Genomic DNA, 15,000 nt, shown 5'->3' on the forward strand with positions numbered 1-15,000 from the left:
TACTTCACTCTAGTTGTCATAGAATACCCTTACAAAAAAGTGTGCTATTAGTATACTTATTGTAAATGTTAATACTTTTAGCCTACTTTTTATGTTCTTCTCAGAAATATAATTAAAGTCCCCCTGTAGTCAACAATTTCATCCCTTAAAACTCATCTTTGATCATCAAAATTATATATTTAAGTATTTGTTCCTGGACACCCTTGCCTCATTTAGTATATGCGGTTCTATGAATATGCAAATGAGCCCCGCCTCCACTCACTCACAGAAGCTCCACTCGTTGACAATCATACGTTGATCTGATTGGTTACAAGGTAGTTTGTGACGTCAGAAACACCAGCGATTTCAAAGCGTGTTTCATTTTCACCACAGGGGGACTTACATGACCGCCAGCAAAATCATCATGAATATACTGTCCCGTACCTGTCGGGTTGCCAGGGTTACTGATATAAATTGCCCGTGGAGAGCTCCGCCCCCTCGCCGCCTGGATTACTCTGTTAAGCTCCGCCCTCTCCAAGCTCCACCCACACTGTTCTTGAAGCCGATAGGGCACCGGAACCATGCCCATCCTCTCCAGGAGGCGTGTCAGAGAGTGAGGGGCGGGGTCTGGGATCATAACCGAAGACACGCCCTCTGATTGACACAGCAGTCGCATCATCACCTGCGTACATCAATCACCCAACTGAAGCACTTACAACCAGTGTTGGGGAAAGTTACTTTTAAAAGTAATGCATTACAATATTGCGTTACTCCCCAAAAAAAGTAACTGATTGCGTTACTTAGTTACTTTTTATGAAAAGTAATGCGTTACGTTACTTTTGCGTTACTTTTTCTCAGCTGGGCTGGGTTTGCTTGCTTGTTTTTTAATAACAAGAAAAAAAGTTCTATTTTTGGCAAATGTAAAGGCCCTTTCACACCAAAAGTGAAATAATAATCCTCAGGCTGATGGAAATGCATGTTTACTCCTGTACAGTAGAGGGCGCCGCTCAAACTAACCGTTCAGCCATTCTGGATTACAGAACAATAGGAGACAGGAGAAGAAGTTCAACACTCTGATTTCTAAATCTAAAGTCATTTTTGCTCATTAGTATGGTTGAATTAGATCTTGAAGGTCAGCAGCAAAGACATTGATTAATAAAGTGAGATTAAATACATCAAGTATATTTGTGTAATTTAATATAGTTCATTATAAAAGTTTTGTGTAAAATTCTGAGATTGTATTTTACTTTTTTTATTCATTTTGAGGAATACTGAATGTTTTCGTGCAAGTGAGATGAGCAAATGCACGTTCACATTTAGTCTAGAACTACAATAACCATCATGTTTACACACACACACACACTTTATTTCTCTCAGCATGAGCTGTCAGTCAATAAATGTGAAAAAGTAACTAGCGTTACTTATTTGAAAAAGTAACTTAGATATTTTGTTGTAAATTGAAAACGTAATGCGTTACTTTACTAGTTTACTAGTTACTTGAAAAAGTAATCTGATTACATGCTTACAACATAAATCGGATCGTACCATCAAACCTCTCTGGGCTTCAACAGTGATGAAGACTTGCTCCGGACTGGATGGGATTCCTCCGTCCCGCAGCGAAATAAACTTTGCTATAGTGTTTCTCACGTACATCGATCCACAGGACTCAGTGTATGAACCTAAAGAGTGAAGCGGCCAGACAGCCAATCAGATCGTGAGCATCACAGGTCACATGACAGTGAATCAGTATATGGTGTACATGAATTCGGACACATTAGGACGCGGATGACTATTTCTGGAGTCTTTATTATGCACAACCCCAGAACTGATATCATTCTGACATTATTTTTTAATGTTATTGTAATTATGATCAAAACTCTGCTTGTTACAGTACAAATGTGCAACGTTATAAATGTAAGCTAGATTATGTTCATGACCTGTCTAGTGATGTGTGTTTATGCTGAAATATAATTAAATAATGGTTTGTACTGTAAAAAAAACATCAAGTGATTTAACTTCTGTTAAGGGAACATAGTGAGCATCGATTCTCCCTGGTTTTTGCGGTGCATTGTGGGGCTTTTTTAGGGAGCGAAGGTTTTCAGTGCACTAGACGGATTTTGCGATTGAGACAGCCCTTAAAATGGCCGACTCCCTGATCAGTGCCCTAACTAGTGAACTAGGGAGCTGATTGAGACGCACTTATATTGTTCTTCACCTACTATATAGTAGGGAAGTAGGCCTATGTGATTTCGGATGCAGCCATTCAGATTAAATATATATGTACTACCGTTCAAAAGTTTGAGGTCAGAAATTAATACTTTTATTCAGCAAGGATGCATTAAAATGATCAAAAGGGACAGTAAAAACATTTATAATGTTACAAAAGATTATATTTCAAATAAATGCTGTTCATTTGAACTTTATATTCATCAAAGAATCCTGAAAAATGAAATGTATCACAATTTCGACAAAATTATGACGGTTTTCAACATTGATAATGTTTCTTGATCATCAAATCATCATATCAGAGTGATTTCTGAAGGATCATGTGACACTGAAGACTGGAGTAATGATGCTGAAAATGCAGCTTTGATCACAGGAATAAATTACACTTTACTGTATATTCACATAGAAAACAGCTGATTTACAGTAGAATAATATTTAACCATTTTTACTGTATTTGTGATCAAATGAACACAGCTTTGGTGAGGAGAAGAGACTTATTTCTGAAACATTAAAGAAATCTTCCCGACCCCAATCTTTTGAACTGTAGTGTGCGTGTAATATAGCTATCATAATTTCCCACAAAGACAATATCTCACCGATACTGCCTCCATCAAAGTGCTGGAGTAACATCTGAGCTCGGAGACGAGCGTCAGGAGGAAGAGCGTCGCTCTGCAAGAGACTCGGACACAAACATCCAGCGATGACCTGAAACAAGTCCACATGAAACGCCATTCACCACACATGCACTTCTGCTGTGCACTGCAAAACATGCTTTTCTCACTCAGTATTTTTGTCTTGTTTCCAGTCCAAATATCTGAAAATTCTTAAATCAAGATGCATTTACTAGATGTGTAAAATTACATTAGCTATTATGTCCTGTTTTCCGGGGGAATTAATCAAAATGAAGTGAGTTGATGCTTAAAAAAAGCACAATTGTCGATGGTGTAAGAAAAATAATCTTAATTCAAACAGAAACAAGATTATTTTTCTTACCAGATTGGCAGACAATTTTGCTTGTTTTAAGCAAAAACTCACTTAATTTTGTATTTATTTCCCCAGAAAACAAGACTTAATATCTAATGTTACTTTACTACTTTAGTAAATGCATCTTGATTTAAGAAATGTTTGATATTTGGACTGGAAACAAGACAAAAATACTAAGCAAGAAAACATTTTTTGCAGCGTGTGACGAGTCTCAGCAACATGACTTGATTTAAAGTCCCCCTGTAGTCGATCATTTTATCCCTTAAAACTCATCTTTGATCACCAACATGACATATTTAAAAGTTTTTTCCTTGGAAAAAAATTCTTCATGCCTTAAAATATCTTGAATGTAACTCGACACCCTTGCCTCATTTAGTATGCGCGGTTCTATGAATATGCAAATGAGCCCCGCCTCCACTCACTCACTCAGCTCAGAGATCCACTGGTTGACGATCACACGTTGATCTGATTGGTTACAAGGTAGTTTGTGACGTCAGAAACACCAGCGATTTCAAAGCGTGTGTTTGAGACTGTCTTTGGTTCACTGCAGTTTTAAGGAGGAAATACTCAGCAATGGTGTCGACTTATGAACTTACACATGCTTTGTCTTAAAGCAAATTAAAAACACCACAGAGACACATAAACTACATTAAAAGCTGGATTTTCAACACAGGGGGACTTTAAAAGTAAAGGTTGTTCCATGTTATTAATGAATGATTATGTGAAACATTTTGTCCTGTAGATTAACATGCACTGATGAATCATTTAAGAGTCATATTTTCATGTTGACCTCATCCGATTATAACGGGGCGTTCTGCTCTACAAAACCAAAGTGCAGGACACGTTGTGCTCATTTGCAATTCAGCCATATATGTTCAATCACTTATTTAAGCAACAATTAACAAAACGTCAGACCTGTCTAACAAAGGTTATTGGCTTCATTCCAGCGTTGTGAGAGTCTCCCGAACTCAAATCCAGAAGCTTCTTAAAGGACGCACTCATATTCACTCCCTGTGGAAGGACAGATGTGATGTTTAAAACATAATTATGATATACTTCTCAAATGATCTGAGCTGCTCTTCATAGCTCTACACTCTTACTGGATCATAACCAGTGATAGTATTCGCGTCTGTTTTTAATTCCTCAATTTTACTAATGAATAAATCATAATAATAATAATTATTATAAAATATAGTATTATATATCATTTTAATATATTTTTAATATTTTATAATAATATTTGAATATATTCATATTTATTAATTTTAATTTTAGGAGAAACATCAGATACAATTATTTATAATAATTATTATAAAATATAGTATTATATATAATTTTAATATGAATATATTTTGATATTTTATAATAGCCTAATATTTTTATATTATGATTATTAATTTAATTTTAGGAAAAACATCTCAGACAAAGTTGATCCTAAAAGGAAGCATAACTGAGAATTCAAGTATTCTGTGATTATTATTGATATGTCATAATCCATATGGTTACATGAATTCCCATGTGAACATAACTCAATATTTAAATAGCCTAAAAGATTATTCGACCATGCAAGGAATTTTACACTTTACAATATTTTACTTTCTACTTCCAAAAAATATTTGACTGTAATAGTATAATAATAAAAAAAAACATTCCAAAAACATATATTTTCATATCTTTTGCAATAAAATTTCATGTCGTTAATGCATTAACTACCAAATTTGGGTCAAACATGGACAAACCCAGCCGTTGGGTTAAATTTTTACATTACATTTTTAACCCAACATTTGGGTTTGTCCATATTTGACCCAAAGTTGGGTTAAAACAACCCAGCATTTTTAGAGTGTAATATTAACCAACAAAGAGCAATACATCTGTTATAGAATTAATATCCGTTCATGTTAGTTAATAAAAAAAATACAACAGTTCAATTTGTTCATGTCTATTAAATAATATTAAAACATAGCCTACATCTTTTGATTTTAATAATGTATTAGTAAATTTAGGAATTAACATTAAGATGTTTTTATTCTTTATGATGTCTTTCCATTCCGTTCATTTCATTAAGCAATAAGACATTTCTTAAGGATAAATACCTAAAAAAAATATGATTTATCATTAAGATAAACGCTTTTATGCAACATCAAAGAACGTGTTGAAATGTGTTCATGCTGATGTTAACAAATTTAACCTGACTGTAAAGTGTTACCCATTTTACTGCATCTCTTTACATTTTTATATGACTTTATATGTGTTTTAAATGTGTTTCACCTGTTTAATGAGGCGATCTCTTCCTCGTCTGATGGGGGTCTGGTTGTCTTCTTCAGATCTTCTGTCCACGTCCTTTTGTCAAACACCTCAGTTTGAGTCACACTTTTAATATATGACTGCATTAACTTTCATCAACGGAGGGAAAGTTAGTTTAATGTTTGACATTTGTTCTCAAACCCATTAAACTCTGCGCATTTCATGGATTTACAGCCTCATTTGCAAATTCATGCATCTGTGTAATGAAGCAAGGAGATCTACATTCAAGTTATTTTAAGGCATGAAGAATTTTTTTCACAGGGAAAAACGTTTAAATATGTAATTTTGGTGATCAAAGATGAGTTCTCTTACGAGAGGTCTCCCGTACTGCGTAAGTATCTTACGCTAGGGGAAAATCCCTTTTCCACGAGATACTGAAGCCAAGAAAATTATCCTTAATTTTGTATTAATGTAAAACGCGTTGCGGCAGCATGCAGACATAGGCAAGACGGCTCGCGTGCCTATTGGCTGCTCTGCGGCAACTGCAGCAGCCTATCGAGCGAGGCCTAGCGTGACGTCAGACCCAATGGGGTGCTTCGCGCCCACTGCGTCACGTCCCGCCGAAACGGGCGTGGCCTAGGCCTATAAATTCAGCTGGCAGGCAGCTATTTCTGATTTTTCATCTCTTCAGCGAAGCACTCGCATCGCTGGATCCCGAGAGAAGCCGCGCCGTCTGAAGAAGCCTCTGCAGCGGGACGAGTCGCCTCTGAAGTCGCTGGCCGCGCCGCCTTCAACCGCCTTCCCGCCGCGCTATCCGGCGCTCATATCCTTTTTCTCTCTGCTGCGTGTGTGTTCGCCGCCGCGACACACACTGTCTAAAAGAGCTGCGTCTTTTTCAAGATGCCATCCTGCGGCTCGTGCAGAGCCACACTCAGTGACGGGGACCGCCATGTTATCTGCGCTTCCTGCCTGGGTGAGGATCATGCAGCTCTCGCGCTCGCTGACGGCGGCTGCCCTCATTGCGAGCTGTTGCCCATGGCGACTCTGAGGACTCGCCTGGCACTCTTCGCCGAGACTGCACCCCTGCCGCCGCTTCCGTTGTTGACGCTGATGAAAGAGCCGCGTCGAGGGAAGATGATTCCTGCTCTCTCCTGGCATCGGGCAGTGAGGATTGGGCGAGCTCTGCTGATCTCGCTCCCTCTGCTCGCGCATCGTCAGGCAAGAGAGCCAGCATCGAGTCAGAGCTGATGCGTGTACTCGCACAGGCCGCGGCGAGCCTCGGCCTCGAGTGGACTACGCCTGAGCAGCCTGCTCACAACCGGCTGGACGGATATTTTCTCCCTGGGGAGCGCGCTTCACCTGCTTCCAGACCAGCGCCTTTTCTTCCTGAGCTTCATGAAGAAGTCGCTAAGTCTTGGAACGCCCCCCATTCTGCTAGAATGCGCTCTTCTGTTTCGCTAGCATTCTCCGCTGTTGACGATGCTAAAAACAGAGGCTACCATTCGCTGCCGCCGGTCGAAGAAGCGATAGCCAACCACTTATGCCCGCCCTCTGCTGGACGGCGCGCTAAGCTGGCACTACCTTCTAAAGCTTGCCGCACTACGTCAAGCCTGCTCGGTCGTGCTTTCTCCGCCGCTGGGCAGGCTGCGTCAGCGCTGCACACTATGGCCACGTTGCAAATTTTCCAGGCCGATCTCCTCCGAAAGCTGGACGAGAGAGGACCAGATGCAATTTGCGTGCCAGACTTAAGAAGTGCTATGGACCTCGCTCTCCGCGCTACTAAGTCTGCTGCACAGGCCATAGGACGGAGCATGGCCTCTCTCACCGTAGCTGAGAGACACCTGTGGTTGACGCTTTCCGAAATGTCTGAGTCTGAGCGCGTCGCGTTCCTCGATGCTCCGCTGTCTCCCGCTGGCCTTTTCGGAACTTCCGTTAAGGATTTAGCGGAGAGGTTTGCAGAGGTACAGAAAGCGTCACAGGCTATGAAGCACTTCCTACCGAAGCGCTCCAGTTCTGCAGCAGGCCGTGCAAGACCGTCTGCCCAGAGCTCTCAGCCTCAGCCTCCGCCCACCGCCGCCACTTCGCAGCGCCGACAGGCCCGAAGCGCGAGACCGCGCTCTCGCTCATCTGGCTTGCGGTAAAGCCCGAGGTCCCGAAGTCGTCCTAGCACGTCTAGGAAAACGACGGTGTTCAAGTCCCGCTGCGGCCGGGCTTCCACCAAAACTTATCGCTCGTCCAGTTCCAAGAAATGTGACTGTTCAAGTGTATTTAGCAGCCAACAAGCCGGTTCCACTGCCCGCTTGCCTGCACACAAAAGCCGTTTTCACGGCTACCCAGATAAATCCCACAAAGAGCGTATTTTCTGGTGTCCCGGCCACGGCCGATGGTGTTATGAGTGTAGACAAAATGCCCACTGCCCAGTGCTCATTCCTACACACAAGCACAGCCCATCACACAGGGCTCGCGCACATAAAATCGACCCAGCTCGATTGCGCATTAAACATAGCAGATGTGCCCACTGCCCAGTGCCCACAATCACTACGTTCTGCATGTCTCCAGGTTTCTGTAAAAACGAAACCAGTGTGCATTCGCTCTGCCCAGGCGGACAATGCTTTCGGTGTGATAAATGTGCCCGCTATTCTGCGCCCACATCCACACATAGACATGACAAATCCTACGGCATTCGCCCAGCCCTCCCCCTCTCGGTTTGCCACCGCAGAGGAGTCGAGCGCGGGCAATCTGTCCGCTGTCATCAGCGCGCCCTCTGCCTCAAATGTCATAAACGCGACGCTTATGTTGCGGCACACCGAAGCCCCCCGGTCGCCAAGCGACCAGCGTGCACTTCGCATTCAACCCCTAGCCACCCGTGCAGATGCATGGACGAGGCTGCCCGGGGTTACGAAATGGGTGCTAGACATTATAGAAAGAGGCTATTCGCTACAGTTTCGCCGACGCCCGCGCCGTTATACAGCGCGCGTCGAGACCACGGTAAAAACAGAAGTAGCACACCTACTTCGAGCCGAAATTTCGAAACTATTGAACAAAGGGGCCATAGAGCCGTTATCTCAAGCTCAGAGCGAAGGGGGGCTGTACAGCAGATACTTCCTGGTACCGAAAAAAGACGGGGGTCTCAGACCCATTCTAGATCTGAGGCAGCTGAACAAAGTGCTTGCAAAGCGAAAGTTCAGAATGCTCACGACCAGAAAAATTCTCGCGCAGATTCGCAGAGAAGATTGGTTTGTGTCAATAGATCTGAAAGACGCGTATTTTCAAATACAGATAGCGTCACGTCACAGGCGATATTTGAGATTCGCCTTCGAGGGCCAGGCATATCAGTACACAGTCCTTCCGTTCGGCTTGTCCCTGGCACCCCGTACATTTACGATGTGCATGGTATTGTACTACTTGGACGACTGGCTGATTCTAACTCAATCTCACTCGGTGCTCATAGAGCACAGGACCATTTTACTCGATCACCTCGAGAATCTGGGTCTCAGAGTCAATTGGGCAAAGAGTTCTTTGTTCCCCAGACAGATAATATCTTTTCTGGGCACAGAACTGGACTCGCTCTCTATGATAGCGTGACTGACACCTCAGCGCGTACCAGACATTCAGCTCAGGAAATTTCAGAGGATGCTGGGTCTCATGGCCTCGGCATCGTCAGTACTCCAGTTGGGCTTGCTACGCATGCGCCCGCTACAGTTCTGGCTGAAAGCGCGAGTTCCGTGCCGAGCGTGGGCTTCCGGTCTGCTTCGTCTCAAGGTCAATCAGAAATGCATCGCAGCTCTGAAACCTTGGAAAGCAAACGACTGGTACCAATCAGGTGTAAGCCTGGGGACTTCCTCGAGTGTGAAGGTAGTGTCTACGGACGCGTCCTCCACGGGATGGGGAGCGCTGCTCGAGGGCAGACCGTTCTTCGGCCAATGGTCAGAACGAGAGAAGCTTCTCCACATAAACTGCCTCGAAATGCTGGCAGTAAACAACGCGCTGACGCGTTTTCGTCCCCAAATACAAGGACACCACGTCCTGGTCCGCTCGGACAACATGTCAGTGGTGTCCTACATAAACCGCCAGGGCGGCCTCAGGTCCAGAAACCTGTACAGGCTGACAGAGCAACCTGCTCTCACTGAGAGCAGTGCATGTGCCAGGGCTCCTGAACGTAGGACCGGACAGACTGTCCAGGAACAATGTTCCGACAGGCGAGTGGTCTACACCCACAGACAGTCCAGCTGCTGTGGAAGAAATTCGGCAGAGCGGAGATAGACCTGTTCGCGTCTCAAGAAAACGCTCACTGCCCAGAATTTTTCTCCAAGAGCAGAAACGCGCTGGCTCATGTTTGGCCTCGCCGCCCGCTCTATGCATTTCCTCCCGTCTCTCTCCTGACTCAGGTGATAGAGCGGATCAGGGAAGAAGGATGCTCAGTGCTACTCGTAGCGCCATTCTGGAAGAACCAGCCCTGGTTCCCAGTTCTGATGCAGCTAGAAAGCACTGCCCCATGGCCAGTGCCAGTGAGGAGGGACCTCCTCTCTCAGGCCAAGGGCTCGATTTGGCATCCGTGCCCAGAGCTGTGGTCCCTTCACGTTTGGGCCATCAACGGGTACCCGCTGACCTCCCAAGCGGAGTGTTAAGCACGATCACGCAGGCTAGAGCTCCGTCTACGTGACGTCTCTATTCCTCAAAATGGTCAGTGTTCTCCAGCTGCTGCACGGCTCGTGGCGTGTCGCCCCCGGACTGTGGGGTGACGGAGGTTCTCTCCTTCCTACAAGAGCTGTTGGATAAGGGCAGGTCCCCTTCCACGCTCAAAGTTTATGTGGCGGCCATTGCAGCGTTCTCGAACGCAGAGTCTGGTCAGTCAATAGGAAGGAACAATCTAGTCATCCGCTTCCTTAGAGGAGCTAAGAGACTGAATCCTCCCAGACCTCCCTCAGTCCCCGTATGGGACCTTTCCACGGTGCTAGAGGCCATGAAAGGTCACCCATTCGAGCCTTTACAGACCATCGGTCTTAAACACCTGTCTTTCAAGACAGTGTTTCTTTTGGCTCTCGCTTCAGTGAAGCGCATAGGGGACTTACACGCGCTCTCAGTGAGTGCGATGTGCATGGAATTTGGGCCTAATGACTCAAGAGTTATACTCAAACCTAAGCACGGCTATGTTCCAAAATCCCTCAACACACCGGCGCAGGTCATTTCCTTGTCAGCCCTACCGGTCTCTGACGAGGAAGGAGACGCGAGCTTCCTTTGCCCAGTAAGGGCATTAAGAGCTTATGTGTCTCGCTCATCTGTCTTCAGACAGACGGAGCAGCTCTTTGTTTCGTTTAGCGGACGCTCCAAGGGGCTGGCCGCGTCGAAACAAAGCCTATCCAGATGGATAGTTGACGCCATTGCGCTGGCATACACTTCCAAGGGCATGCAGTGTCCGTTGGGTGTCAGAGCGCACTCCACGAGAAGCATGGCTTCATCGTGGGCCTGGTCGAGTGGGATTGCCTTACAAGATATATGTATGGCGGCAGGCTGGGCCTCCCCGTCTACATTTATAAGGTTCTATAACCTAGAGGTTCCCGCCTTACAGGCCAGGCTGTTGTCGGTCTAAATGCACCAGTACTGTCTGTCCCGATGCTATTAGTTCAGCATACTGTGTATGCTAAGCGCTGCCCTACAGCAATGCTCGCTGATCGACGTATATATGGCAGGACCCATGATTTCCCATCAGCTCAGGCCGCACCCCGCCCTGGCTGTATGATGACATCTGCGTCTTAAGGACGCTGTTGCATGTGGAAGAGCGCGGCTCCGCCCCTCCCTCTTCCCAGACTCCCTGTGAGTTCCCCTGGTGATTATGCACTATATGAACCCTGGGCTTCACCCCTGGGTCTTTGGTGTTGATCCCAGCACGCACGGCGTTTTACATTGGGTCCCCTAGCGTAAGATACTTACGCAGTATGAGAGACCTCTCGTAAGAGAACGTACTCGGTTACTAACGTAACCTCGGTTCTCTCTAGAAGAGGGAACGAGTACTGCGTATCTTGCCGTGCATGCACACGCTCTGGTTAAGCTTCGGCGATGAAAAACCAGAAATAGCGGCCTGCGAGCTGAATTTATAGGCCTAGGCCACGCCCGTTTCGGCGGGACGTGACGCAGTGGGCGCGAAGCACCCCATTGGGTCTGACGTCACGCTAGGCCTCGCTCGATAGGCTGCTGCAGTTGCCGCAGAGCAGCCAATAGGCACGCGAGCCGTCTTGCCTATGTCTGCATGCTGCCGCAACGCGTTTTACATTAATACAAAATTAAGGATAATTTTCTTGGCTTCAGTATCTCGTGGAAAAGGGATTTTCCCCTAGCGTAAGATACTTACGCAGTACTCGTTCCCTCTTCTAGAGAGAACCGAGGTTACGTTAGTAACCGAGTACGTTTTAAGGGATACAATTATAGACTAGCCTACAGGACGCAGTTAAATTATTTAATTGATTTATAGGGCTAATTCATATATGTTTTATTTCTTGAAGTAAATGTGCTGCAAAGGGCGTTTGTTTACGTATATCTGAGTTGGTTTGAGCTGAAAACGTGAAATATGCAGAGTTTAAAGGGCGGGAAACCGAATATCAAACGTTAAAACTCACTTCACCGCCATCTTACAGCACATGGACTGTGGTTCACGAGTTCAGTGTCCCCGTAAAGGTGCGTTCAAACCAATGACTCTGACTTTTACATCGTGTCCTTACTACACGTGACGCAACGCGCGATAAATATGGCAAGCCGTTTTAGCTTAAATTGTACCCAGCGTTAAAATTTTTGTAATTGCATTTTTACTAGTAAGAATTCAATTTGAGAGCTCTACAATTCAATTCTACTAGTAGCAATTACAATTAGAGAGCTCTTCAATTCAATTATTATTAGTAACAATTCCAATTAGAGAGCTCTCTAATTGAATTTTTACTAGTAAAAAAACTAAAGATATGTATAATTGTAGAGCTCCGTAATTAAAAAATGAATGGAAGTCAATGGAGACATGACTAGTAAAAATTCATTTGTAGAGCTCTCTAATTGGAATTGTTACTAGTAAGAATTGAATTAGAGAGCTTTTAATTGTAATTGTAATTCTTACTAGTAATAATTGAGTAAGAGAGCTCTCTAATTGTAATTGCTACTAGTCTAACTGAATTGTAGAGCTCTCAAATTGAATTCTTACTAGTAAAAATGCAATTACGAGCGAGTAACGCTGGGTACAATTTAAGCTAAAACGGCTTGCAGTAGATATAACTAGGTTATTTTCCATGTTGATGAGAGTGTTTGTCCTAACCAGCCGCGACGGCGACACGCAACGAGAAACGGTTTATATTTTTCTGCGACGTCGCGCTGGAACAACAAACACAAAGTGTGGCGATGATAATCTCAGGTACTGTTTATGTGCTTTATTTAATGTTAAAAGCGTGTTATCTGACTTTGAATATCATTTAGTGCTCCAGCTTTGTAGTTGTAAAAGCAACAATGGATATAATAAATCACCTCAGATCTTCAAATTAAACGGAAACAAGAAAGTTCAAACTGTGAACAAACAAGTGTATTCTTTGAAAAAGATTGTTTTAGCAACTCAGTAACCTATGTGTTTTTAATAATGTTTAAATGGTGTTATATTCGTGAATTTGATTATGTAGCGACTTATCCATGTTCTTGCGAGGGGACTTTTGGTGCGTTCAAGTCCTCCTGGGAAGTTCGTACGTACGAGGTGGGAAGTCGTGCTTATAACGGCATGTGCGTTCAAGTCACTTTCGTCGGAGCAAGATGGCGGAGTACTTTCTCTTAATTAATTACACAAAAATACAGTAAGGTTCTTAAACTCTTGTTCTAGAAAATGAAGAACAGAGAAATGTGCATCAGGTGTACTTTGTATTTTTATGTTTTTAATTAATTTATGAAGCCACTGCCAACTCATCGTTACATGTTGCATAGTTATATTATAATACAATCATATTCTGTGTTGGCGATTAGCTAACTGCGCTGTTAATAGAAAAGCCAGACAATATCACAGCTAAATACCTTTACGTATTGTGTATTGCGCCATGTTAATCACTGACACGCCCCCAACTCGTAAAGATCGGAGCTTAGAGAAAATCCCGAGCTCCCCACTGGTATTTACGACATTGTGGTGGCGTTCAAGTGCGTTCAACTCGTAAATACGATCTATACGAGATGACTTGAACGCACCATTTGACCCTCAGCACACGGTCACACTGCTGATGTAAACAGAAGTGAGCAGGAACCAGCATTTTAAAAAGGTTTTGCTTCCTTTGTTGGTTAAACATTTGCAAAGTAGTTCGAAGAGGATCACACAACGAATTAAAAGAGTCACAAAAATATATTTATTAGTTTAAAATAATAATAATAATAATAATACACATGCACAATGTGCAAAAGCCAATATACAAAATCACACACTCTTAAAAATAAAGCTTCCAGCATTTTTTTTTTTCAGTGATGCCAAAAAAAGAATAATTTTTGCTTCTCTAAAGAACCTTTTAGTGAACGGTTCTTTAAAAAAAAAAATTCTTAGTGTGAAGAACATTGTTTCTGTTGTTTCTGGATAATGATCTGGGTGTTAGAGGCATAATTCTGGCATCTGCTCGTTAGAACAAAAACTGTAGGAATTACAGTTTTAGAAATAAAATGTTTGTCCATATATGTCCAGCAGAGGTGTGTGTGTGTGTGTGTGTGTTAGGTCTCACCTTTCATATCTGTTTTGCATTGGCTGATTTTGGTTGTCAAATTCTATCATTTGCAGTCACACTTGTGTGTGTGTATGTGTGTGAGAGAGAGAGAGAGAGAGAGAGAATTTTTATTCCACATTTCATTTGTGCTCTAGTTTCAGACCCTTATCTCTGTGTATTATTTATTTTATTGAAAAATGACAGATAAAAAACTCTTAATTTTTCACCTCTCCCTATAATTGTCAGTTTTCGAAGTCCTGTGTGTGGCTTTTTTTCCCTTCACATTCCTTCAGAACAACCGAATCAAGCCCAGTTTTTTGTGTCACAAAATCTCATGCTACTGAGATGAAGGAAACAATGAAGAATATTCTGCCGTGAGTGTGTTGTGTTTGGCTCCTGTAAGTGTTTGTTACTCGACTTGGCGTTGTTGTTTTGTGGTTCATCTTGTGGTTTTGTCGGGACACTGGATCTTGTATCCCACTCTATACGCCTGCAGATACACACGCGCCTGGTTTATCCTGCAAACACAGCAAACAACAGCACACACTGATAATAATCAGAAATGTTTCTTGAGCATCAAATCATCATATTAGAGTGATTTGTGAAGGATCATGTGACACTGAAGACTGGAGTAATGATGCTGAACATTCAGCTTTGATCACAGGAATAAATTACACTTTACTGTATATTCACATAGAGAACAGCCGATTTACATTAGAATAATATTTCAATTTTTATTTGCTATATTTTTAATCACATAAATTAAAACACACATAATCTGACACTTCTGTGATTTACTCGTACTGTGACAGGTTCAGCTCATCTGTGTGTGTGTGTGTGTGTGTGTGTGTGAGTGACTGACCTGTAT

At 43.2% G+C, this 15,000-nt stretch overlaps 2 protein-coding genes across 2 annotated transcripts in view; both read right to left on the reverse strand.

Annotated features, from left to right (window-relative positions):
* Positions 1 to 6,645, reverse strand: part of gptl (glutamic--pyruvic transaminase-like) — a gene marked incomplete at its 5' end in the record, with an annotated part of 11,573 nt that extends 4,928 nt beyond the window's left edge. The window contains 6 exons of the mRNA XM_084433403.1: positions 424 to 661; positions 1,525 to 1,658; positions 2,802 to 2,910; positions 4,105 to 4,200; positions 5,458 to 5,529; positions 6,439 to 6,645. Of these exons, the coding sequence (XP_084289529.1) occupies positions 424 to 661; positions 1,525 to 1,658; positions 2,802 to 2,910; positions 4,105 to 4,200; positions 5,458 to 5,529; positions 6,439 to 6,645 (856 nt within the window). The remainder of the gene's footprint in view (positions 1 to 423; positions 662 to 1,524; positions 1,659 to 2,801; positions 2,911 to 4,104; positions 4,201 to 5,457; positions 5,530 to 6,438) is intronic.
* A 7,239-nt stretch (positions 6,646 to 13,884) lies between these two features.
* LOC311304914 (uncharacterized protein) overlaps positions 13,885 to 15,000 on the reverse strand; it is a 23,549-nt gene continuing 22,433 nt past the window's right edge. The window contains exons 20-21 of the mRNA XM_084432272.1: positions 14,995 to 15,000; positions 13,885 to 14,650 (exon numbers count right to left, since the gene is read on the reverse strand). The exon at positions 14,995 to 15,000 is cut by the window's right edge and continues 111 nt beyond it. Coding sequence (XP_084288398.1) covers positions 14,572 to 14,650; positions 14,995 to 15,000 — 85 coding nt within the window. The 3' untranslated portion in view covers positions 13,885 to 14,571. The remainder of the gene's footprint in view (positions 14,651 to 14,994) is intronic.

The sequence above is a fragment of the Rutilus rutilus genome (assembly GCF_951802725.1).
Source record: "Rutilus rutilus genome assembly, chromosome: 15".
NCBI classification, from domain to species: Eukaryota; Metazoa; Chordata; class Actinopteri; order Cypriniformes; family Leuciscidae; genus Rutilus; species Rutilus rutilus.